This window comes from Homalodisca vitripennis, chromosome 3 (assembly GCF_021130785.1).
Source record: "Homalodisca vitripennis isolate AUS2020 chromosome 3, UT_GWSS_2.1, whole genome shotgun sequence".
Taxonomy (NCBI): Eukaryota; Metazoa; Arthropoda; class Insecta; order Hemiptera; family Cicadellidae; genus Homalodisca; species Homalodisca vitripennis.
In genome coordinates, this window is record NC_060209.1 from 15,200,324 (window position 1) to 15,226,121 (window position 25,798).

Below are 25,798 nucleotides of genomic sequence, written 5' to 3' on the forward strand. Positions count from 1 at the left end.
GTAATGTGATGAAAAAAGTTCAGGGACAATATCTTGCGAAAAACATGTGTGTTTACTTGGCACAAACAAATTTTTGAGGGATGTGAAAGGGTTGAGAATGAGTGCCACAATTGTCGCCCAAGGACGAGTGAAACCGAGATCAACATTGAGGAAGTCCAAAATCTCATTGAGGAAGATCAGCGCATAACTTGTTTTTAAAATGTTGAAGAACTCAGAATCAGTTACAGTAGTGTCCAAGAGATCGTGATAGAATACTTGGGATATCACAATGTGTCTTCTTGGTGAGCTCCACATCTGTTATCGCAGGATGACAAGTGACATCAATTGGATGTTTTTGAAGCGGCTCTTCAAACCATTTCAACAAAATGATGCCTTTTTGAATTACATTTTTTCTTGTCACGAAACTAAATCTTTACGATGGAATAAAAAAAAAGCTTCCAATTATATAGAAATAAAATTATTTTAAGGGTGGGAGAATATTAAAAAAATAATATATATCCTTTGGTTTAGTTAAATAAAGTTATAATTCTTTACAAGTCAATTCCGAGCACATGTCATACACCCTCATATGATGCCTTCAATGCGTTATGTTAGTTTTTTTTAAACAAAATTGTAAAATTTTGTACGTATACATATATAGTAAGATGTTTGTAATATAAGTGTTTGAGGAATGAAATTTAAACTTACGTACATAGTGCATGTTTATGGTAAGTGTGTAAATTTGTGTTCAGTGTTCTTTGATTGTTTTTTAAATATACAGTAGGACCTTGATATATCGAACCTCAATATATCGAATTCCTCGATAAATCGAAGTTTTGTCATTCCCCTTGAATGTCCCATTTACTTCAATGCTAATTTTACCTCTACATATCGAAGATTTCAAGTAAATAACCTCAATATATCGAATTTTCGCCAATAATTTTGCCTATTTTTTACCTCTATATATCGAAGTTTTCTTATAATTACCTCAACATATCGAAGTTTCAGTTTATCAACGAAACGAACTTTAGTACTGTATTGTCGTGTTGTGCAAACAAACAACCATCAAAGTAGAGTAGGTACCGTATTTTTTCATGTCGAGACTTGAAACCCCCACCACCGACACTCCTTTGTTTTCTGTAGACGCCAGTGGTGGATCACCACTCCACCCTCAGTTTAATTTGGACGTTACCACGATTAGTGCGAGTAGATTTTTTTTAACAACAGTAAATAAGTTTTGCAAACTCTTTATAGCATGTACGTAAGCCTACATTACAGTAGCATTTTAAACATTTAAAATACAGTACAGTAGAACCGTATTTCAGACATGTGTATTTATACTGTACAACATAACTTTTTAAGACGTTACAGTATTTCATATTCATATTTATGTAATAATATTACTCTATACGTTTAATTAAAAAATAAATAAATTTAAATTGATGTATGGTGTACTTGTTATAATTTCTTATTCACATTTCCCGATAAAGTAATGTACGATTCTTAATTGTACTGTATTATTGTAGTGGGTGTGGACCTCTATATATCGAAGTCTGTCAGAGTTAACCTTGATATAATGAATAATACAACAACAGTTGTAAACCTCTATATATCGAAGTCTGCCCCAAACAGCCTTGATATATCGAACCTCATTATATCGAAATTCTTGATATATCGAAGTTTTGTAAATCCCCTTGAGGTTCGATATATCAAGGTCCTACTGTATATGAAATATCTTTAGTGAACTATGGATAAAAATGAACTAAAGATTTGCTTGGAATTAGTTCTTCAAAATATTGTACCTTACAGAAGAAGATACTGTAGTCCATGAGCCAAGAGCCAAATTGCATTGCATTAGCACACAATGTAGCTTTTCATAAAATTGATAGATAGAGGAATTTTCTCTTAGACATTGTCACGCTAATTCTGATGGGAATAGAAATAGGATATCGAACAGTTTTTTCCTGAGTCAATTGGTTTTAGTTTAAGACAATTAAAACAGAGATATAAAGAAAAGTTAAATCAGAATCAGCCAAAAATACGGAGACCGACTAAAATTCAGCATTTTCTGACAACTCTTTAGTAACACATCGGTTATTGGTGTACTCTGCGAGCCAATAGTGCTAATTTTTGCTTTTGGAACAATTAATTCAAACTATTAGTCTAGGAGCTGAGGGCTAACTTTTATTATATTGGCTTACAGCCGAGTGTTTTGTGAAATCGACAGAAGATTTTTCCCTAAGAAAGAAATGAGTCATCAGTTTTCGTGGAAGTTGGCTGATGACATAACTTTATTGCATGTCTGATAATTATTAGATTTAAGTAAGTCAAGCTAAAACAAAATATGAACAGAGTAAAATATTATCATTTCGATATACTTTAAGACTTTTGACATTCTTCCATTTCAACCTCCATGAAAACTATAATAGATGACAACTTTAGCGGAAAATCCTCTGCCAATTTCACAAACAATCGGCTGAATGTTCTACATATTGCAAATTAGCTTTCAACTTCTAGACTAATAGTTTGATAGTTTGATTTATACAAAAAGTAAACCATAGCTAGGCGTGTCAAAATTTGTTGAACTCTTCATATCCTCTGCTCTTTGTTACTCATAGCACAATAAAAAAGGTTTCCAGGAGAGCTCACTTCTGGATGGCTTATATCTGCCAGGACCTACACTATTGGCAATTGGCACTACCAGCTATTTAGCATTGGCTAGCTGGGTACAACAATAACCAGTATCACTTAAATCTAGGCAACCCAATAGATGTCCAGGAGTGGCAATTCGCGAACTGTGAATGACAAGATTTATGGGGGGAGGGGGGTTGGAAGTCATCAATAGGTCTGGTCCATTGCAGAGGATGACTGTTGGAACGGATGGACTCCCTTAATGTTGGTTCACCTACTCACTTTGAATGGGAGAGGCTGGAACAGAACTAACCTCCTCTTCCTCCAAGGTGTTAAGATTGAGAAAGTGCTCGTTATCCCTCATCATGAGATCTCAACAAATCTCCTTACCCATCCTGAATATCCAGAAGGAGAGCAAAGAGTCTTTTACGACTAAATGTTATGAGAGATATTCTCATCTTGTTGTCCTAGATGAACATAACTATAATAAACGTTGGAAACTTCAACATAATTAATTGAGGATCTTAAACAGAATGTATGGAAATTGTTAAGTGCTTCCTTTGCCTACTTAGAACCCGCATTAAATTATTACTTGTATTTATCCTTCACGGATGGATACAAGCACATCCGCTAATGACTTTCCTTGAAGCAGACAATTTGCTGATACATACGTTGAAGATTAGATTTTTCACATATGTTACACGTATCATCCACAAACTATACTAGTATATTTTCCATTTGAAACTGCATTTATTGGAAATAATTTACAAAAATGTTCACAAAAACTACCAAAGCCTTACTTTAAAGACTATTTGTAAGATAAATGTGTTTTCAATTGGTAATACTGCAGTCACTTGGTGGTCCCAGCTGTCAAAGGAGGGTATATCAAAACTTTCTCAAACAATGAACTTTGAGTATGATATATTGTTTGTTATGGTATATTCATAATGATTTCTTGTACACCTTGTGTGTTTATTAGCTCATATTATCTTATTAAAAGCAATAGTTTTCACTCAAATTAATTGCTTTTATTCTTATCCATTGAGTAGGTAACATAAAAGTATTATTCACAAAGAATTTACTAATGATAACAGATGGATATTTGCTAATATTATCGTCAAGTAAGAACCAGAGGCAGATACATCAGCATGACTTTTTAATGGTAAAAATATTAGTTGGTGCAAACTTACTATTACACAATAAGTTTTATAGTTAAAAAAACATGTTTTTTTCACAAAATGTTGTCCCATTCCAAAAACATATGTTGCCAATCTTCACCCAAGTACGAAGGATACATACATATAGTTATATGTACTAATAAATCATAAATAATAAATAACTAAAAATAGAATAATAGCAATTGTGGGATTTGAATTTTGAACAAGTAACAAACTTTGGTGTGTGCTGCGAGTGTGCTTGTGGTATACACACAGGTTCTCATTGTCTGGCATGTCTAGGCTTTCAGTTGTCTAAATTTGGAATAAAGAGTTGTAATGTGTAAATTTTTAAGGTGAGATTTTCTTTACAAAATCAGCCTATTGGAATCACCCTCACGGTAGCACTTACCAAATATTTCTACATAACTTCATTGAAAATGATCTCTAGAGCCCAAATCCACCCCGTTCAAAATTGTACGTGGTACAATCACTAACTACTTTGTCACCATTTCGTTTCAATACATGGCTGCCTTTAAACTAAAAATTCACAACTTCGTTATTTAAGAACTTGGAGAAAAAACAAAAAGTGTTCTGGAATATTTATAAAGTTTACTAAAAATATGGTAATAAGTCAGGCTTTTTGTATCTCAAATGGTTTTCGATATACTGATTAAACGTAAATCCCATAAGAACTTTTCTACCACAAAGAACTGGTGGTAGGAATGTTGAAACAAGTTCAAACTCGGTACAAATATTGACCTTTTAAATACATTGATTTAAGTTTCTTGACTAGATTGGTACTCAATGCCTTTCCATTAAAATAGCCGTTTTACCTTTTAAGAATTCACATCTCCATTATTTATGAACCTAGAGGAAAAAACAAAAACTGTTCTGTATGCTTATAACATTTCCTAAACTTTTTGTCATAAACATTTTTTAGTATCTTCAAACAGTTTTCAAGATATTGAGTACTTGTAAATCCTATAAAAATAAATTACTAATGTTTAAGCTGTTGCAAAACCTATCTACGTTTTCCGAATGAGGCGAAAGAGAACAATTAATTAATGCTTCTACGTGTTTTGTGTACAAAGCCATGTGAGTGTGATACTTTACCAACAAATTTTTTAAGATTCAAAACTAATGGATATTAAAACTACATTTCTAAAGATATCCGTCAAAATCGGTATTATTTTACTTAATGTGAGGTTCAGTTATAATTATGGGACTATGGATAGATATATTTTCTAATGTGTAAACTAAGACACGGAATAAACATTGTGATAAGCATATTGTGTTTAAAATATTTATTATAAATGTACATTTCAATAACAAACTTATAGTAAAATTATGGTAATACTGTGCATGGAACAACATTATATAAAATTTGTAAATTTTTAACAATGGTAAAATCTATATAAATTATGAATCATTTCCTGGTTTAGTTATAAAATGTGTTAATTTTTTAGTTTATTGTGCAATCTCTTAACACTCAAATATGATTTTTAATACAACATAACTTTATTTGAGTAATAGGATATGCCTCAAGAGTTACACTTTTACATAATTAACTCAAGAGATGATTCGACTTTACATGAAATTTGACAAGATTTCCAAAAAACTATACAAAACTGAGATGCAATCTTAAAATTAGCTCTTTAAAAGTGTTTTGGCCCCTATGAACTTAATTACTTCATAAAAATTAAAGATCCCAATGGGATATATGCTTTTGAAATAAAAAAATATACAAACTGTTACTAACCACCAATTATATTACATGTGCACAAACTATCATGGTATTTGGTAAAATGTTTTAAATTTATAACATTTTGGATAAATCTTTTCATAATTTTGCTAAAAACAATCAAACCTTCTCTGAGTTAATTGAATACTCGTACAAATATGTGCATAAAGTTAACTACTTACAAACGTCTAGATATCGTACAAAAATATTTCAATTTTTAGATTTAGTTTTGAGTGTTTTGATATTACAGAAGAAACGGTAGTGAAACTATTTTGAATGATTAATTTTACTTTTATTCTTTCTAATTGTAATGGCTAATCCAGGTATTTTTCAGTCAATCAGGTACAAAGATATTGCACTTACGTCTAATAATCTAGTCTTTAATTAAAACTAGGCTATTACATTCATTCTTACACAATGGTAATGCCTTCTATTGTATCAGATCTTAATGTAGTACGAGGCACATTATTGCAAGCCTGGCTGTATGTGCAGTTACCACTCTTCACTTCCCATGTAACCTGCAGCGTTACCACATTGTTACATCAGTTGATTCTCAGTATGAGTCGACACGACGATGTCTTGCTTCATTCCGGTTGTGTTTATCTGTTTTGCTCTTCAGCATTCAATTATTTCGCATTAATTTTATTATTATTTCTTACTCACAATCTGTGTCATAGTGTAAATAATTACAGTAAAGGTTTCTCGAAGATAGATGAGCAGTAACACTCACCTGTTGAATTCAATCAATTATCTGATCACTAGTTATTCTTCCGTTAAAGCTGGCAACACCACGCCACAACCCAGGCTTGCATTGTTATGTCTCGTACTAAAAACTATTAAATAACATAAAATACTTCTTTGTCATCTATTTTCCTCAGACTAGGATACTAAATATTGCATGAGGACACCCAAAAGAACCAGAATATTTTAAAAATATGTATTCGTCAACAAAAATTATGAGCTTGTGCTATACATGTCTGACAGAAGACTGCAACCCCCAACAGTGCTATTCTGCTTATTATTGGATAAATCCTCATATTTTACATTTTTTTTTATATATGAAACTTAGGTTGGTAAGAAATATATTTTTTCATCAATGGAATATGGTCTGATCAGATAATGGGTGAACATAATATGCTTATAAAGTCGAAACTTCACTTAATTATTATTAGTCTAGGACTGAATTATTAGGGTTGAAAACCAATGAATATTAGTAATGGATAAGAGAATCATCAGACTTACCTTAAAAATATCCTTCTGGGGCCACTGATTTGGAAGAAACACATAAAGACATATTTAGAAATGTTTCATTGCACAGCAATCTATCTCAACCAGTTCAGTTTAAGTTTCAGAATCAAGGTAGGTAGTAGGGTAGCCAATTTACTTTTTCTGGACACTGTTGATGCTACAATTTAGTACTATATATCTGTATTAGGTAAAGTATTGTTTATAATATTATTCGTACAAGGTATAGTACTATAACATACTACTCAAATATAGTATCAATAGTTAGATCCATATGTTCCTTTCAAATCAGTGAACCCGAGAAGAAAGTTTTCAAGGTAAGCCTGATGATTCTCCTATCCATTAATAATGATTACTAGTTTACTTAAATTACGTATTAAATGAACAGTATTTAGTGATCAGTGTTGAAATACGAAAAGTGAAAAAGTGACAAATTTACAAATGTTTTTTTAAACAAATGAGTTCATGTATGGTAAAACTGTGTAAATTGTAAAACACATCTTCAAGAAAATAAACAACTCTTAAAACAGTCGACTTCAATCATTAATTAATATTGTCACGATGGGTTTTTTTAAAGGTTGAGTCCTTGGAAATTTGAAGTGATTAATTTATTTGTGAAAGATAACAATTTTTGTCTTTGATTTAATGACAAAAAGATTGAGTGATGTCCACATCAATACATTACCCACTCACAAAAAATCAACAATATTTACAACTTCTACAAAATAAACAGATTCTAAATATTTTTTACAGAAGTTTTAAAAATTTTTGGCCTTTCAATCATTTGAATACATAATTATTATTATATTTAATATATTTATTATTATGAACTTATGCAGCATTTTTGTTTACATTATAATATAAGGTTATCAAAGAATCTAGCGTCGCATGCTAAATTTAAAACAGTTTCAGATAGAAAAAACTAAAATCGGTTAATTTAATTAAACTAATTTACTATTTAGTATAAGTTATTTATAATATGAGGGTTGCGTCCAAGGGACTGATATACATATATTAAACGTTCAAACAGCTTTTTTTTATCATATTGATGATGTTATATGATTGTATTTCAAAAAATTATCTGTAAACTAGATTTTCCAATCTTGAAGTGTCCTTCAGGATTTTTACCCATCACTAACTGGACTGCAGAAAGAGGGTTTTCTGTTAACCCTGTGTCAAGAATGTGAAGAGAAAAACTATTTTACAAGAGAAACTAAATTCTCTAATATTGTTGTGTTGTGAAAACAACTTAACTTTCGGTACAGACTTTTCTGACATTATAAACAAGTTTGCAAAGCTGAAAGCCAGGAAAAAAGCTTTGATTTAAATTTGTTCAATAAATTGTTCTATATTAGAGATCATTAGCTATACTGTGCAAATAAATTGCAAAAGTTTTGTAAGAAACGCCAAGCAGCCTTTGTTGTTATTTCCTGTGGCACACATGTACAAAATTAGTAAGTCTAGTGCTTGTAAAAAGCATGGATATTTTCTGTTATATGTATAAACTACCACTTTTGAATTTTATAGACACTACCTAACCTAAATTTTATTGATAACAATAGCTAAGCCAGCTTGGGTTAGGATGAGTTATGCCATTAAATTAGATCAGAATGTGGTGTACGTAGTGTTTATAAAGGAAAAAATCTATAAGCTTATCATGATAAATGAAAAATACAATATTAGCAAGTTACCGTGTGGGAAAATGGGGGACACAAGTTGACAAGTCTGATATTTCAGAAAACTAGCTTACCAATCACAACCAAACTTTAGTCTTCCTCAAAGTAATTTCCATTAGACATAATGCACTTCTTCAAACGAACCTTTCACTTTGAAAAATAAGTTGTAAAATCTACCCTCGGGATTTTACAAGTTCTGCCTTCAATTTCAGGAACAGTTAGATGTCAGAGTCATTTGTTATGGTTTCATACATGTCTTGTGCAATTTCCTTTTTTTTATGAGCAATTTTGGGATGAAATTTACATTCACTCATTTCAAACGTAATTCCTCAGACAGAATTCAGGATCTCATACATCCCAATCTTCCTCCATATCATGCACTGCTAAGCGATTGTCCGGTTTTATCACAAACCTCACACGTTTGATTATTTTGTGGGTTAGCGTTAAGGAAGGTTGACCAGAACGTAGCTGGTAGATCACTTTCAACCAAAACACGGGCATTTTTTAAATGGATGATCCAGTAATTTATGGAAGTTGGAGTCATGCCTTTCCCCTGAAAGGCTTGCTAGATCATTTGACTGGTCTATGCACACATCCTCCTGGGTTTGAACCAAAACGATGCTAATCTTCAAGTTCCATCTTGTTTTTTTAAATCTGATGAAGGCTAGAGAAACTGCAGACTGAACACTGACTAACAACCAATTTATTAAAGGTATGAATGGAAGCTATTCTCAGAGCAAGTAGAAGTATATAAAGATAGTAAATGCTGAATCTGACAACAATAGCGGTTGTAGATAAGGAGTAATCATCGAACATAGGATACTTTCCAAATAGCCCCCATACATGTTACAGTTAGCAATGTGAATGGTACAGCATCATTTCTAGAAAAGCAAATTCTAGAAATTGAGCTGGGTGTTGTTAGCCTCAAAGCAATCACTAGTTTGGGACGGTGGAGTCACTGTCCAGTACTTGTAGATGGTTCCTTTTGTTACTCCATTCTCCTTGCAAAATAAATATTGTCTTGAGCCCTTTTGTTGCCTTGACATAACATGTGTGGTCTTCCATTCAGCCTTTCATGAGAAGGACCTTGGGCTATGTAACCTCTTGGACTTTTGGTCTGCATGTAGCTTTGTCTTTTACTAAACCCAACGTGATACCCCAGTAGGGTACACCCCTAGCTTGCCTGCCAGTAGAATCTATACTGGGTATAGCAAAAACAAATCTGGGCGACCAAATTTGTCACTGATGCACATATTCTTCAGTTTTGGATTTCCCAAACTGACAACAGGGTAATAGTGTAGAGAATAATTTGGCGATACTTTATGTACATATTGAGCTTTAAGTAGACAGAAAAAATATATTTGAATTACTTACACTGCTTTGATCTGAGCTGCTAACAAAGGCTGCCTTGATGTATTCCCGCTCGCTGTCACTGATGGAAGGATGGGTGTCCGGGGAATTGGCACCTAAAAATAGCCAGGCCACTGCCCACAACACACCACACAGTCCAGTGCTGTAAAAGATACTGGGCCAACCCCATGGACCTGCAGTCAGATACCCGGCTACGAACAGCGTGACCACGGTACCAAACTGGGTGCCTACACAGAAAACAGTTTAAAAGTTACATTTAGTATTGACAATGTCTCCAGTAGACAGAATTGTATAGCCTGTAAACATTATGATTAATTTCATAGTATATGTACTTTCATAAAATAAGTTCTATAGTTATCCACCAAATATTGGAGGATCAAGAATACTTCATTAGGAAGCTATAAAATGACAATTCACCAGTATGCTATTCAACTTTAATTGTATCCAAAACTCAAAAGTCACAGCTAGTTTAAAAACTTTCTTTCAGGGTGTCACATTTTAAAGAAACTACACACTCTACACTCAATTATACACAGTAGAGAGATATATAGAAGGATATGACTAATAACATTTACAAACACATATAAAATTACATAAAAATACAACATGCAAATAACCAACAAATCAAGGGGAACCAGTATCACAACATACAGCATAAGCCAAAGAGCAAGCCAAAGTTGAAAAAAGTTCTTTTTTGAAAATATTCTATCAAAATATCCAGAATTTACCAACTAGAATTGAAGCATTAGAAGTGACACTCCAAGAAATTAACCCTGATATAGTTGTCCTTTGAGAACACAAAATGACAAGTATTGAATTAGAACGGCTCAATATGAAATAATGAAATAATGAAATAATGAAATAATGAAATAATGATTTATTCTTCCATAAAATTTCAAAATACAAAAATATACATAAGTTTCTTAAGAATAAGCTAACCACGCTGCCAGTAATGTGGTTAGCCTGCATGTAAATTAAATTCAAAGTAATAATACAACTTGTTGTGAGTTCAGTTCACAATAAACAATTTAATAAAAAACAGCCAGAAAGCCACTCTCTGGGCGCCTAATATAAATACCTATAATACTATACAATACAAGATGCAGAATATCATACACAATATCACTGACACAGAATAAAAACGTAATAGTATCACAAACAACATAAAATAAAAAAGGTAAAACGAGTAGGATCAAGTAGCCGACATACACAACATAAGAACAAAAATACTAAATAAAACTAACCAAAGAAACAAAAAGATTTAAATTTTTTAACTTTCAAAAAATAGATAAGGATTCGTACAACACAACAGGAGCATTTACTTAGTACAAAATTAAACAAAATTGTATTGTTGTTTTCAAAAAAGCCATTGTTTTAACTTACGAAGAAATAAATTTTAAATTGTTTATGTCTTTTATTTCTGTAGGTTAAAATGTTAAAAAATTTTGGTCCAGAATAGAGGAAACACTGTCTAAAAAATTCTTTGTTGACTTTAGGAATTCTAAAGATTTTACGACTTACATTTCTTGTGTCATACCTCAAAGAATGTGTTCCGTCATTTCCACTTCTCAGGTAGAATAAATTTTAGAACCTTAAACACATAAAGGTGTTGTATAGGTAAGATTTGTAGTTGGCAATATAATGGAAAAGAACTGTCCCGTGGTTTTTTTATTTAAAATTATACGTATTATATGATTTTGAAAAACTCTTAACCTATCCATTAATGTTTTATATGAACCACTCCCCAACAAATTAACCCGTATTGCAACCTAGATTGGAATTAAAGAAAAGTAAGAGTGTTCGTAATAAATTTGGATCACATAGGCGTCTCAAAAAGTAGAAAGTTCTTAGCGTATGCGAAATTTTTCGATGAAGATTAAGAGTAATGTTCGCTCCAGTTTAATTTGTCATCCAAAATTAGTCCTTAAGTAATTAAAATTATCTACCCTCTCAATATTCAAACAGTCACAGTTAACCTTAGTGCAATTAAGAGTGTGGTATGTAATCGGATATTGAAAAGCAAAATCTCTATAGCCAAAATTTATGTACTTCGTTTTTTTTTTACGTTAATTATCATAAAATTAGAGTTACACCAGTTCTGTAATAAATCTAAATCGTGATTTATTTTACGGTACAGGGATTGTGAGTCTTCGTCTGAATAGAAAAGTGCGATATCGTCTGCAAACGCATTAACCGCACCAGCAAAGGGCTGTTCAAGAAGGTCGTTTATAAAAACTAAGAATAACGTTGCAGACATTACAGAGCCTTGAGGGACCACCTGTCTTAATAAGCAAAGGTGGACTTAAATTATTTGTAACTCTCACCTGTTGGTATCTATTCGTAAGGAAACTCTTAAACCAGTTCAGGGGAACGCCTCTAATGCCAATTGATTCCAGTTTATTTATTAGCACGTTGTGATTAACAGAATCGAACGCTTTTCGAAAATCAATGAACAAACCAGTCACTTTTTTGTTTTCATTTAGGCTACTGTAAAATTCTGTTTGTTACGTTAATAAGAGCGTCTTCAGTGGATTTACCCTTTATGAATCCATATTGATTGGTATTTAAAACAATATTTCTATTTAGGTAATTTAACAGTCTAACATTAACTATTTTTTTTCAATGATCTTCGAAAATACAGAAAGAAGACTGATAGGCCTGAGGTTATCCAATTCAATTTAATATTTCTAGATACTATTTAAGATAATTTTTTTCACAAAAGGATTATAGTAGTAGTGGAGTTATCATATTATCAAAGTACAATGTAACGGTTGAAGGATTAAATACACTTTCAATTAATAGTCTTAATACTGAAAACGAATTTGAATGTTGTCTGGCTGAATGTAAATTGGACTCTTTCCAGTTTGTACTCGCTGGTGTCTACCGTTCACCTTGTTCCAATGCAAATAATTTTCTGACAGAATTAAATGCTGTCTTATTAAATGTGTAGTATATTTAGTTCTCTTAGATTAGCATTTGACATATGATATCATTCTTTATATTGATGTACAATCTATAAATAAAGATTATTTTGAATTTTAATACCATCTTAACTAGAGTGTGGCTAGACTACAGATAATTTTATATATGCATATCGTCAGCTGGAATCAATGTTTCTTATGGGAGTCACTCTTTATGCAAGTTATTTTTTTGGTGTTAAAGATTTTTAGCTTTTTAAATCATGAAAATATACCTAAATATACCAACGATTCTTTTTGGTTGCTATAAAACTCATCTGTTAAAATAATTGTTCAAATCTGCCAGAGTTTTAGGAAAAGCAAACAACACACTTTTTGACGTGACAACGTCTTAAATTAGGTTGCGGCTCGGAGTCACTCATGAAAAAGTGTAACGCCCGGTAACGTTACGATGCCCGTCCATTGGGTCCGCCGCACGGGATAAAGCAGATAACTGTGGGTCCGCCGCACGGGATAAAGCAGATAACTATGTTTATTCGTGAAAATGTGGAGTGCTTAGATTCGTCATTTACAACAACTACAACAATAAAGGTAAATAATTGTACACTGATATTTCATTATCGTAAACTATGATTGATTGATTAATTGTTAGATTGACACAAAAGTTGAGAAACTGAGTTTATAGGTTATGTCATACTATTGACAAATGTTGATAGTGTTAAGTAAATTATTAGTTTAAATCACTCTGCAATCAATCGTAATTCAGTCGATTGAGAAGAAACAGCGCGTATTGCTAGTCAAACATTTAAAATAACAAATTATAACCTCTAACCTGTCATAACAGTGCAACCAAACAAACGAACTAAACCGACCAATCACCACGCGCGGAGTTAGAATTTAACTGTGTATAGCAAGAATTTCAAATTCCAATTTTAGTAAATGTTTTATTCAACTTTACCATTTACAATAACAAATTTTAATTAATTTCAAATTATGTACAATGTTTTAGTAAACAAAATATATTTCTATAGTTAAAATTTGTGCAATTCTTATTTTCATTCAATTCCTTGTTCCTATTATGCAATTTAATAATATTCATATCAATAAATATTCTACCGAGAAAAAGACGTTGTCACGTAAAATCTTCGCCCGTAAAACCGACTTTACAGGCAACCATAATTTTTTTGATCCTGTTTTTTGCTAAAAACTAATGACCAAGTTGTATATATTTTTTTATCTGTAATAAATTTGTCTTTATTCTGTAATTTTATTTGAGTGAGTTTAGTAAGGGCTATACTAAAATGTAAAAGATATTAACAAAAAATTAAAACCGTTAACTTTTCAACAGGCAACAATTAGTAATTGTAATTATTATTTCCTTATTCTGTAGCATTTGCTAAAAAATATGTATACTATATTGCACTTTATTTATAATAATGTGTATAATAATATATAATATATTAATTTTTATTTTTATTTACTTTCAATACATGCTTGTAAAACTCCTAAAAAGCTTGTAGCTCTGCAGTTGAATATAATCAGCACTTACTGGGATAAATAATCCATTTAGTAACAAAACACTCTTGATTTATTTTTATTTACTTTCAATACGAGAACGCCCGTCCAACGGTGCATTTAAATTAGACGATAGGACCTCTGACGGCCGACACCACCTTTTTGACGTTGGTATATTAAAGTTCAGCATACAGGGCACCTGTGTACAAATTTTCATTGCGGGCACTTGTTTGGTTTAGTCTCAGGAGTGACTTTTATACGAGAACGCCCGTCCAACGGTGCATTTAATTTAGACGATAGGACCTCTGACGGCCGACACCACCTTTTTGACGTTGGTATATTAAAGTTCACCATACAGGGCACCTGTGTACAAATTTTCATTGCGGGCACTTGTTTGGTTTAGTCTCAGGAGTGACTTTTATACGAGAACGCCCGTCCAACGGTGCATTTAATTTAGACGATAGAACCTCTGACGGCCGACACCACCTTTTTGACGTTGGTATATTAAAGTTCAGCATACAGAGCACCTGTGTACAAATTTTCATTGCGGGCACTTGTTTGGTTTAGTCTCAGGAGTGACTTTTATACGAGAACGCCCGTCCAACGGTGCATTTAATTTAGACGATAGGACCTCTGACGGCCGACACCACCTTTTTGACGTTGGTATATTAAAGTTCAGCATACAGGGCACCTGTGTACAAATTTTCATTGCGGGCACTTGTTTGGTTTAGTCTCAGGAGTGACTTTTATACGAGAACGCCCGTCCAACGGTGCATTTAATTTAGACGATAGCACCTCTGACGGCCGACACCACCTTTTTGACGTTGGTATATTAAAGTTCAGCATACAGGGCACCTGTGTACAAATTTTCATTGCGGGCACTTGTTTGGTTAAGTCTCAGGAGTGACTTTTATACGAGAACGCCCGTCCAACGGTGCATTTAATTTAGACGATAGCACCTCTGACGGCCGACACCACCTTTTTGACGTTGGTATATTAAAGTTCAGCATACAGGGCACCTGTGTACAAATTTTCATTGCGGGCACTTGTTTGGTTTAGTCTCAGGAGTGACTTTTATACGAGAACGCCCGTCCAACGGTGCATTTAATTTAGACGATAGCACCTCTGACGGCCGACACCACCTTTTTGACGTTGGTATATTAAAGTTCAGCATACAGGGCACCTGTGTACAAATTTTCATTATGGGCACTTGTTTGGTTAAGTCTCAGGAGTGACTTTTATACGAGAACGCCCGTCCAACGGTGCATTTAATTTAGACGATAGGACCTCTGACGGCCGACACCACCTTTTTGACGTTGTTATATTAAAGTTCAGCATACAGGGCACCTGTGTACAAATTTTCATTGCGAGCACTTGTTTGTTTTAGTCTCAGGAAACACTTTTATACCAGAACGCCCGTCCAACGGTGCATTTAATTTAGACGATAGCACCTCTGACGGCCGACATTACCTTTTTGACGTTGGTATATTAAAGTTCAGCATACAGGGCACCTGTGTACAAATTTTCATTGCGGGCACTTGTTTGGTTTAGTCTCAGGAGTGACTTTTATACGAGAACGCCCGTCCAACGGTGCATTTAATTTAGACGATAGGACCTCTGACGGCCGACACCACCTTTTTGACGTTGGTATATTAAAGTTCAGCATACAGGGCACCTGTGTACAAATTTTCATTGCGGGCACTTGTTTGGTTTAGTCTCAGGAGTGGCTTTTATACGAGAACGCCCGTCCAACGGTGCATTTAATTTAGACGATAGGACCTCTGACGGCCGACACCACCTTTTTGACGTTGGTATATTAAAGTTCAGCATACAGGGCACCTGTGTACAAATTTTCATTGCGGGCACTTGTTTGGTTTAGTCTCAGGAGTGGCTTTTATACGAGAACGCCCGTCCAACGGTGCATTTAATTTAGACGATAGGACCTCTGACGGCCGACACCACCTTTTTGACGTTGGTATATTAAAGTTCAGCATACAGGGCACCTGTGTACAAATTTTCATTGCGGGCACTTGTTTGGTTTAGTCTCAGGAGTGACTTTTATACGAGAACGCCCGTCCAACGGTGCATTTAATTTAGACGATAGGACCTCTGACGGCCGACACCACCTTTTTGACGTTGGTATATTAAAGTTCAGCATACAGGGCACCTGTGTACAAATTTTCATTGCGGGCACTTGTTTGGTTTAGTCTCAGGAGTGACTTTTATACGAGAACGCCCGTCCAACGGTGCATTTAATTTAGACGATAGGACCTCTGACGGCCGACACCACCTTTTTGACGTTGGTATATTAAAGTTCAGCATACAGGGCACCTGTGTACAAATTTTCATTGCGGGCACTTGTTTGGTTTAGTCTCAGGAGTGACTTTTATACGAGAACGCCCGTCCAACGGTGCATTTAATTTAGACGATAGCACCTCTGACGGCCGACACCACCTTTTTGACGTTGGTATATTAAAGTTCAGCATACAGGGCACCTGTGTACAAATTTTCATTGCGGGCACTTGTTTGGTTTAGTCTCAGGAGTGACTTTTATACGAGAACGCCCGTCCAACGGTGCATTTAATTTAGACGATAGGACCTCTGACGGCCGACACCACCTTTTTGACGTTGGTATATTAAAGTTCAGCATACAGGGCACCTGTGTACAAATTTTCATTGCGGGCACTTGTTTGGTTTAGTCTCAGGAGTGACTTTTATACGAGAACGCCCGTCCAACGGTGCATTTAATTTAGACGATAGGACCTCTGACGGCCGACACCACCTTTTTGACGTTGGTATATTAAAGTTCAGCATACAGGGCACCTGTGTACAAATTTTCATTGCGGGCACTTGTTTGGTTTAGTCTCAGGAGTGACTTTTATACGAGAACGCCCGTCCAACGGTGCATTTAATTTAGACGATAGGACCTCTGACGGCCGACACCACCTTTTTGACGTTGGTATATTAAAGTTCAGCATACAGGGCACCTGTGTACAAATTTTCATTGCGGGCACTTGTTTGGTTTAGTCTCAGGAGTGACTTTTATACGAGAACGCCCGTCCAACGGTGCATTTAATTTAGACGATAGCACCTCTGACGGCCGACACCACCTTTTTGACGTTGGTATATTAAAGTTCAGCATACAGGGCACCTGTGTACAAATTTTCATTGCGGGCACTTGTTTGGTTTAAGTCTCAGGAGTGACTTTTATACGAGAACGCCCGTCCAACGGTGCATTTAATTTAGACGATAGCACCTCTGACGGCCGACACCACCTTTTTGACGTTGGTATATTAAAGTTCAGCATACAGGGCACCTGTGTACAAATTTTCATTGCGGGCACTTGTTTGGTTAAGTCTCAGGAGTGACTTTTATACGAGAACGCCCGTCCAACGGTGCATTTAATTTAGACGATAGGACCTCTGACGGCCGACACCACCTTTTTGACGTTGGTATATTAAAGTTCAGCATACAGGGCACCTGTGTACAAATTTTCATTGCGGGCACTTGTTTGTTTTAGTCTCAGGAAACACTTTTATACGAGAACGCCCGTCCAACGGTGCATTTAATTTAGACGATAGCACCTCTGACGGCCGACATTACCTTTTTGACGTTGGTATATTAAAGTTCAGCATACAGGGCACCTGTGTACAAATTTTCATTGCGGGCACTTGTTTGGTTTAGTCTCAGGAGTGACTTTTATACGAGAACGCCCGTCCAACGGTGCATTTAATTTAGACGATAGGACCTCTGACGGCCGACACCACCTTTTTGACGTTTGTATATTAAAGTACACCATACAGGGCACCTGTGTACAAATTTTCATTGCGGGCACTTGTTTGGTTTAGTCTCAGGAGTGGCTTTTATACGAGAACGCCCGTCCAACGGTGCATTTAATTTAGACGATAGGACCTCTGACGGCCGACACCACCTTTTTGACGTTGGTATATTAAAGTTCAGCATACAGGGCACCTGTGTACAAATTTTCATTGCGGGCACTTGTTTGGTTTAGTCTCAGGAGTGACTTTTATACGAGAACGCCCGTCCAACGGTGCATTTAATTTAGACGATAGGACCTCTGACGGCCGACACCACCTTTTTGACGTTGGTATATTAAAGTTCAGCATACAGGGCACCTGTGTACAAATTTTCATTGCGGGCACTTGTTTGGTTTAGTCTCAGGAGTGACTTTTATACGAGAACGCCCGTCCAACGGTGCATTTAATTTAGACGATAGCACCTCTGACGGCCGACACCACCTTTTTGACGTTGGTATATTAAAGTTCAGCATACAGGGCACCTGTGTACAAATTTTCATTGCGGGCACTTGTTTGGTTTAGTCTCAGGAGTGACTTTTATACGAGAACGCCCGTCCAACGGTGCATTTAATTTAGACGATAGGACCTCTGACGGCCGACACCACCTTTTTGACGTTGGTATATTAAAGTTCAGCATACAGGGCACCTGTGTACAAATTTTCATTGCGGGCACTTGTTTGGTTTAGTCTCAGGAGTGACTTTTATACGAGAACGCCCGTCCAACGGTGCATTTAATTTAGACGATAGGACCTCTGACGGCCGACACCACCTTTTTGACGTTGGTATATTAAAGTTCAGCATACAGGGCACCTGTGTACAAATTTTCATTGCGGGCACTTGTTTGGTTAAGTCTCAGGAGTGACTTTTATACGAGAACGCCCGTCCAACGGTGCATTTAATTTAGACGATAGGACCTCTGACGGCCGACACCACCTTTTTGACGTTGGTATATTAAAGTTCAGCATACAGGGCACCTGTGTACAAATTTTCATTATGCGGGCACTTGTTTGGTTAAGTCTCAGGAGTGACTTTTATACGAGAACGCCCGTCCAACGGTGCATTTAATTTAGACGATAGGACCTCTGACGGCCGACACCACCTTTTTGACGTTGGTATATTAAAGTTCAGCATACAGGGCACCTGTGTACAAATTTTCATTGCGGGCACTTGTTTGGTTTAGTCTCAGGAGTGACTTTTATACGAGAACGCCCGTCCAACGGTGCATTTAATTTAGACGATAGCACCTCTGACGGCCGACACCACCTTTTTGACGTTGGTATATTAAAGTTCAGCATACAGGGCACCTGTGTACAAATTTTCATTGCGGGCACTTGTTTGGTTTAGTCTCAGGAGTGACTTTTATACGAGAACGCCCGTCCAACGGTGCATTTAATTTAGACGATAGGACCTCTGACGGCCGACACCACCTTTTTGACGTTTGGTATATTAAAGTTCAGCATACAGGGCACCTGTGTACAAATTTTCATTGCGGGCACTTGTTTGGTTTAGTCTCAGGAGTGACTTTTATACGAGAACGCCCGTCCAACGGTGCATTTAATTTAGACGATAGGACCTCTGACGGCCGACACCACCTTTTTGACGTTGGTATATTAAAGTTCAGCATACAGGGCACCTGTGTACAAATTTTCATTGCGGGCACTTGTTTGGTTTAGTCTCAGGAGTGACTTTTATACGAGAACGCCCGTCCAACGGTGCATTTAATTTAGACGATAGGACCTCTGACGGCCGACACCACCTTTTTGACGTTGGTATATTAAAGTTCAGCATACAGGGCACCTGTGTACAAATTTTCATTGCGGGCACTTGTTTGGTTTAGTCTCAGGAGTGACTTTTATACGAGAACGCCCGTCCAACGGTGCATTTAATTTAGACGATAGGACCTCTGACGGCCGACACCACCTTTTTGACGTTGGTATATTAAAGTTCAGCATACAGGGCACCTGTGTACAAATTTTCATTGCGGGCACTTGTTTGGTTTAGTCTCAGGAGTGACTTTTATACGAGAACGCCCGTCCAACGGTGCATTTAATTTAGACGATAGGACCTCTGACGGCCGACACCACCTTTTTGACGTTGGTATATTAAAGTTCAGCATACAGGGCACCTGTGTACAAATTTTCATTGCGGGCACTTGTTTGGTTTAGTCTCAGGAGTGACTTTTATACGAGAACGCCCGTCCAACGGTGCATTTAATTTAGACGATAGGACCTCTGACGGCCGACACCACCTTTTTGACGTTGGTATATTAAAGTTCAGCATACAGGGCACCTGTGTACAAATTTTCATTGCGGGCACTTGTTTGGTTTAGTCTCAGGAGTGGCTTTTATACGAGAACGCCCGTCCAACGGTGCATTTAATTTAGACGATAGGACCTCTGACGGCCGACACCACCTTTTTGACGTTGGTATATTAAAGTTCAGCATACAGGGCACCTGTGTACAAATTTTCATTGCGGGCACTTGTTTGGTTTAGTCTCAGGAGTGACTTTTATACGAGAACGCCCGTCCAACGGTGCATTTAATTTAGACGATAGGACCTCTGACGGCCGACACCACCTTTTTGACGTTGGTATATTAAAGTTCAGCATACAGGGCACCTGTGTACAAATTTTCATTGCGGGCACTTGTTTGGTTAAGTCTCAGGAGTGACTTTTATACGAGAACGCCCGTCCAACGGTGCATTTAATTTAGACGATAGGACCTCTGACGGCCGACACCACCTTTTTGACGTTGGTATATTAAAGTTCAGCATACAGGGCACCTGTGTACAAATTTTCATTGCGGGCACTTGTTTGGTTTAGTCTCAGGAAACACTTTTATACGAGAACGCCCGTCCAACGGTGCATTTAATTTAGACGATAGCACCTCTGACGGCCGACATTACCTTTTTGACGTTGGTATATTAAAGTTCAGCATACAGGGCACCTGTGTACAAATTTTCATTGCGGGCACTTGTTTGGTTTAGTCTCAGGAGTGACTTTTATACGAGAACGCCCGTCCAACGGTGCATTTAATTTAGACGATAGGACCTCTGACGGCCGACACCACCTTTTTGACGTTTGTATATTAAAGTTCACCATACAGGGCACCTGTGTACAAATTTTCATTGCGGGCACTTGTTTGGTTTAGTCTCAGGAGTGGCTTTTATACGAGAACGCCCGTCCAACGGTGCATTTAATTTAGACGATAGGACCTCTGACGGCCGACACCACCTTTTTGACGTTGGTATATTAAAGTTCAGCATACAGGGCACCTGTGTACAAATTTTCATTGCGGGCACTTGTTTGGTTAAGTCTCAGGAGTGACTTTTATACGAGAACGCCCGTCCAACGGTGCATTTAATTTAGACGATAGCACCTCTGACGGCCGACACCACCTTTTTGACGTTGGTATATTAAAGTTCAGCATACAGGGCACCTGTGTACAAATTTTCATTGCGGGCACTTGTTTGGTTAAGTCTCAGGAGTGACTTTTATACGAGAACGCCCGTCCAACGGTGCATTTAATTTAGACGATAGGACCTCTGACGGCCGACACCACCTTTTTGACGTTGGTATATTAAAGTTCAGCATACAGGGCACCTGTGTACAAATTTTCATTGCGGGCACTTGTTTGGTTTAGTCTCAGGAGTGGCTTTTATACGAGAACGCCCGTCCAACGGTGCATTTAATTTAGACGATAGCACCTCTGACGGCCGACACCACCTTTTTGACGTTGGTATATTAAAGTTCAGCATACAGGGCACCTGTGTACAAATTTTCATTGCGGGCACTTGTTTGGTTTAGTCTCAGGAGTGACTTTTATACGAGAACGCCCGTCCAACGGTGCATTTAATTTAGACGATAGGACCTCTGACGGCCGACACCACCTTTTTGACGTTGGTATATTAAAGTTCAGCATACAGGGCACCTGTGTACAAATTTTCATTGCGGGCACTTGTTTGGTTTAGTCTCAGGAGTGGCTTTTATACGAGAACGCCCGTCCAACGGTGCATTTAATTTAGACGATAGGACCTCTGACGGCCGACACCACCTTTTTGACGTTGGTATATTAAAGTTCAGCTTACAGGGCACCTGTGTACAAATTTTCATTACGGGCACTTGTTTGGTTTAGTCTCAGGAGTGGCTTTTATACGAGAACGCCCGTCCAACGGTGCATTTAATTTAGACGATAGGACCTCTGACGGCCGACACCACCTTTTTGACGTTGGTATATTAAAGTTCAGCATACAGGGCACCTGTGTACAAATTTTCATTGCGGGCACTTGTTTGGTTTAGTCTCAGGAGTGGTTTTTAAGTAGAGAACGCCCTTTTAACACGTTAGCTGCCACGCCGACCCGATCATTTGTCGTGGCAGAAACATCGGCCGACCCGATCGGGTCGGCGGCAGGATTTTACAGGACTTCAGTAAATCGATCTGTGACGTTTATCAGTGGTCTTTAGCGACTATTTTAAGAGTCATAATATAAGAAAACAATAGTATAAATGTTATAGAATATTAGTTTTGTAAATAAAAAATTTGTATTTTACATAAATAGTGTCGGATAATAGACGATATTTTGCCGACCGATTGGGTCGGCACATTTAATTTTTTAGTTTGTACACTGTTATTTTGCTGAAATATGAATAAAATTTGAACCCAATTGTAATATCTTTTGCAGAACATAATAAATATAAAACTATATATGTGTCAGAATATTTTTTTAATGTTACATGTTATACGTTAAAAACTACTTTCACAAAGATCCTTCCTATTTATGTAAGTTCTTAAAACACTCTTTACAAAGAAATGGTTTTGCAGGACATTTTTCACAAAATGTAGTAGCCTAATCTTCTTGAGATTCTTGGTTGCTTTTCGGTCTCCAGTTCGTGAAGCTCTGGCATAACAAACTTTGCAGTTTTTCCGGGCTCTCCTCTTGTTCTTCCCCTCGCCAACAAATATTGCCGTTTCGGATAAGTGGTGATGTCCAACTTGTTTGACTGGCTCGAGTTGTCCATTTTGCAACCCTAGAAGTGCATACACAATTTTCTCCCTGAAGGTCGTAATGGAGTAGAGATGTTTGTTTTTACTTTGAGAGTTGACCACCGCAGCATCCTTGTAGGCGAGCCAGGCATTGACGACCGCTGTACCCAGCAGGAACTCTTCTGCGACTTTATGATACCATCGCATAGATTTTCTGATGGCTGTGCTATACGATGACATCTGGTCAGAAACATCAATTCCCATCTTCGCCTTGTTGTATTCGAAAACCACAAGAGGTTTGAGAATGGGTTCGCCCTGTCTGGTTTTTTTTTTCCCAGTGTCAACATAATCAGCAGGATGTTTGGTCGACATCATTTTCACTTCTCTTTTATCAAACCATTTGGTGTAAACAATACCACTTGGGTGTTCAAGACAGCTCATTTGACCCTTCTTCAGATTCAACTGGTCATCGGAATTACCAGGAATGGTTTTTTGTGAGGGAAACCAGGACCTGTTGCTGATTACACTTCCGACGAGGTGAGTGTTCCTTGCTAAAAGCATGTGGGCAAGATCGACAGAGGTGTAAAAGTTATCGACATACAGGGTATGCCCTTTATCTAGATAATCTCTCATGAGATCCATGACCACTGATGCCGCTAATGTCAGGTTATCTTCAGTTCCTGTCCCGGCGCCCATGTAAACTTTCATCTTGTATGTGTAGCCAGTAGTGTCACATATTTTTAATACCTTAATCCCGTACTTGTGGGTTTTATTGGGTAGGTACTGGCGAAAAAGAAGTCTTCCCCTGAACGGGATCATGCTTTCGTCAATCACTACATCTTCACCGGGAGTTTTCTTCATCTTGAAAGAGTCGTTTAGACGATCGATAAGTGGAGATATTTTACCTAGACGGTCATCTTGTCTTATGTTCAAGTTATTATTAAAATGCCAGAATCTTAAAAGCAATTGAAAGCGGTTTCTGCTCATTACTTTACCATCAACAGAATTATTATACAGCAAGTTTTTCGACCAGTAGTCAGTCAGCCGTGGCATTGGCACTAGCCCCATCCATAATAAAAGGCCGAGAAATTTTTTCATTTCATTTGGATTAGTAGGCCGCCACTTGCGGAGTCTGCTACTACGATTCAATCTCAGTGTACTTAACACCTGAGCAGCATTCCGATTAGTTTCGTCTACCATCATTTTTATCAGATCATCAGATAAGTATTCATAAAAATATTCTTCTGGTTTCGCATTTTGGGGCAGGCCAAAAGCAAAGTTTGATGTTTCGTCAAAAACGATGTGTTTCTGTTTACCTTCAAACAGCTGCCATTTTTCAAGTTCATCTTTTTTCATTTGCAACCTTTCCTTCTTTGTTTTCAAACTTTTAAATTTTTCTCCTAAATTAACAGTGAAATCTTCTCTATCTATACCTTCAATATTTACAACTTCTCTTTCGATATTTTCAATATTTACATTTTCACTTTCACTCGATACAATCACATCTTCAATAACAAAATCAATCATTTCATCCGAACAATCCATACTCTCTATAATACCAACTTCATTGTCATCGGATTCACTGCCTGGCACTGAGTCATCACTAGGGAGGAAGTCGGGGTCTTCGTCCGTATCGCCCATCTCACTATTTACATTACTGCCCCAACCATCATCACTTACACCATCCATATTTGGGTCAAATTCACTAGAAGGGGCTTCGATTGCTCTTAATATGTCATCACTGTCTAGATCGTCACTCATGATTAACTAATCAAACTTCAGCAGAAAGAACAACAGCTCGAAGTAGACTGACAAAAAGCGCCAAACTGACAATAGAAACAAGAAAACAAACTCACGTTGGGCTAAAAGGCGCGAAACAGCTGGTGGGATACTCAAGAGTCGTTGCGTAAGATCAGCTGACGCGCTACCAACCTCTCAAACGAAATATACGCCAGTATACACGGGCGACCGATCGGGTCGGCAAGTTTGTTTTTCAATCAATATTCGTTAAAAAATATTGATGCCGACCCGATCGGTCCAGAATTTTAAACGATTTATTTTAAAAGTTTTAAAGTATATATTATTGTCATAGTGTATAATAAACACAACTAAAGTAAAAATATCTAAAAATAACTAACGGTTAAATTTGGCATTACGCCGAAAATTTGAAAATATGCCGCCGGCAGCTAACGTGTTAAGGATACATTTTTACATTTTAGTTATTATATTTGGGTTTTTATTTATTATAAATTTATCGGGAATTCTTTGTGGTAAATAATAAATACGAAAAACTGTGTAGCTTTTGTGAAAAATCGTATTTTACTAATTCGTTTTATATTATTATTTTAGATTTTGAATGTTTGTTAGCGCCTTCAGATTGTTGACTGCAACATTGTTGCACGGAATACAAACGGACGATAAAGTGACGCTAACTTCACGGTGGTTCTGTAATGTCAAATTTAAAATCCAAAGAGTAATAAATAATATTTAATCTAATTGTCCATAGTCATTGACCACACCAATAAATGGTAGAGGGAGACATGAAGAACAATACCATGATGCATATTAATAAAGTAAAAAAATGTATTATTTATTCTTTGAATTCGGTTTGTCGTCTGTTACCGTTTAGAATACTTTTATATGTCAGGGTTTAAAATTCTCAAAACTCCCATTTCATTCAATTAATTGTTACCCGCGGCTTTGGCTTTGGCTTAATACCAGGTGCGTTATAGAGATATCCTATCATTTTTTAATAACATAATAAA

General features: G+C 36.6%; 2 protein-coding genes across 2 annotated transcripts in view; both read right to left on the reverse strand.

Annotated features, from left to right (window-relative positions):
* Positions 1–10,335, reverse strand: part of LOC124356624 (UDP-GalNAc:beta-1,3-N-acetylgalactosaminyltransferase 2-like) — a 40,857-nt gene extending 30,522 nt beyond the window's left edge. The window contains exon 1 of the mRNA XM_046807735.1: positions 9,804–10,335. The gene's annotated coding sequence lies outside the window, so the exon portion shown is untranslated. The remainder of the gene's footprint in view (positions 1–9,803) is intronic.
* Positions 5,919–24,794, reverse strand: LOC124358089 (piggyBac transposable element-derived protein 4-like). The gene is made up of 4 exons (XM_046810383.1): positions 24,593–24,794; positions 23,141–23,938; positions 9,804–10,027; positions 5,919–6,026 (listed from the first exon to the last, which is right to left on the reverse strand). The coding sequence occupies exons 1-4, from the start codon at positions 24,792–24,794 to the stop codon at positions 5,919–5,921; spliced, it is 1,332 nt and encodes a 443-aa protein (XP_046666339.1).
* Positions 24,795–25,798: the final 1,004 nt, after the last annotated feature.

What these genes read in the sequence shown, in the direction of transcription:
- LOC124358089 (XM_046810383.1), bottom strand. Translation starts at nt 24,794, where the DNA reads ATGAGTGACGATCTAGACAGTGATGACATATTAAGAGCAATCGAAGCC. An exon ending in ATCCGATGACAATGAAGTTG is followed by an intron (nt 23,939 to 24,592) that starts GTATTATAGAGA and finishes ATGACCGTCTAG; the next exon opens with GTAAAATATCTCCACTTATC. An exon ending in GCAGCTCAGATCAAAGCAGT is followed by an intron (nt 6,027 to 9,803) that starts GTAAGTAATTCA and finishes GTAACGCTGCAG; the next exon opens with GTTACATGGGAAGTGAAGAG.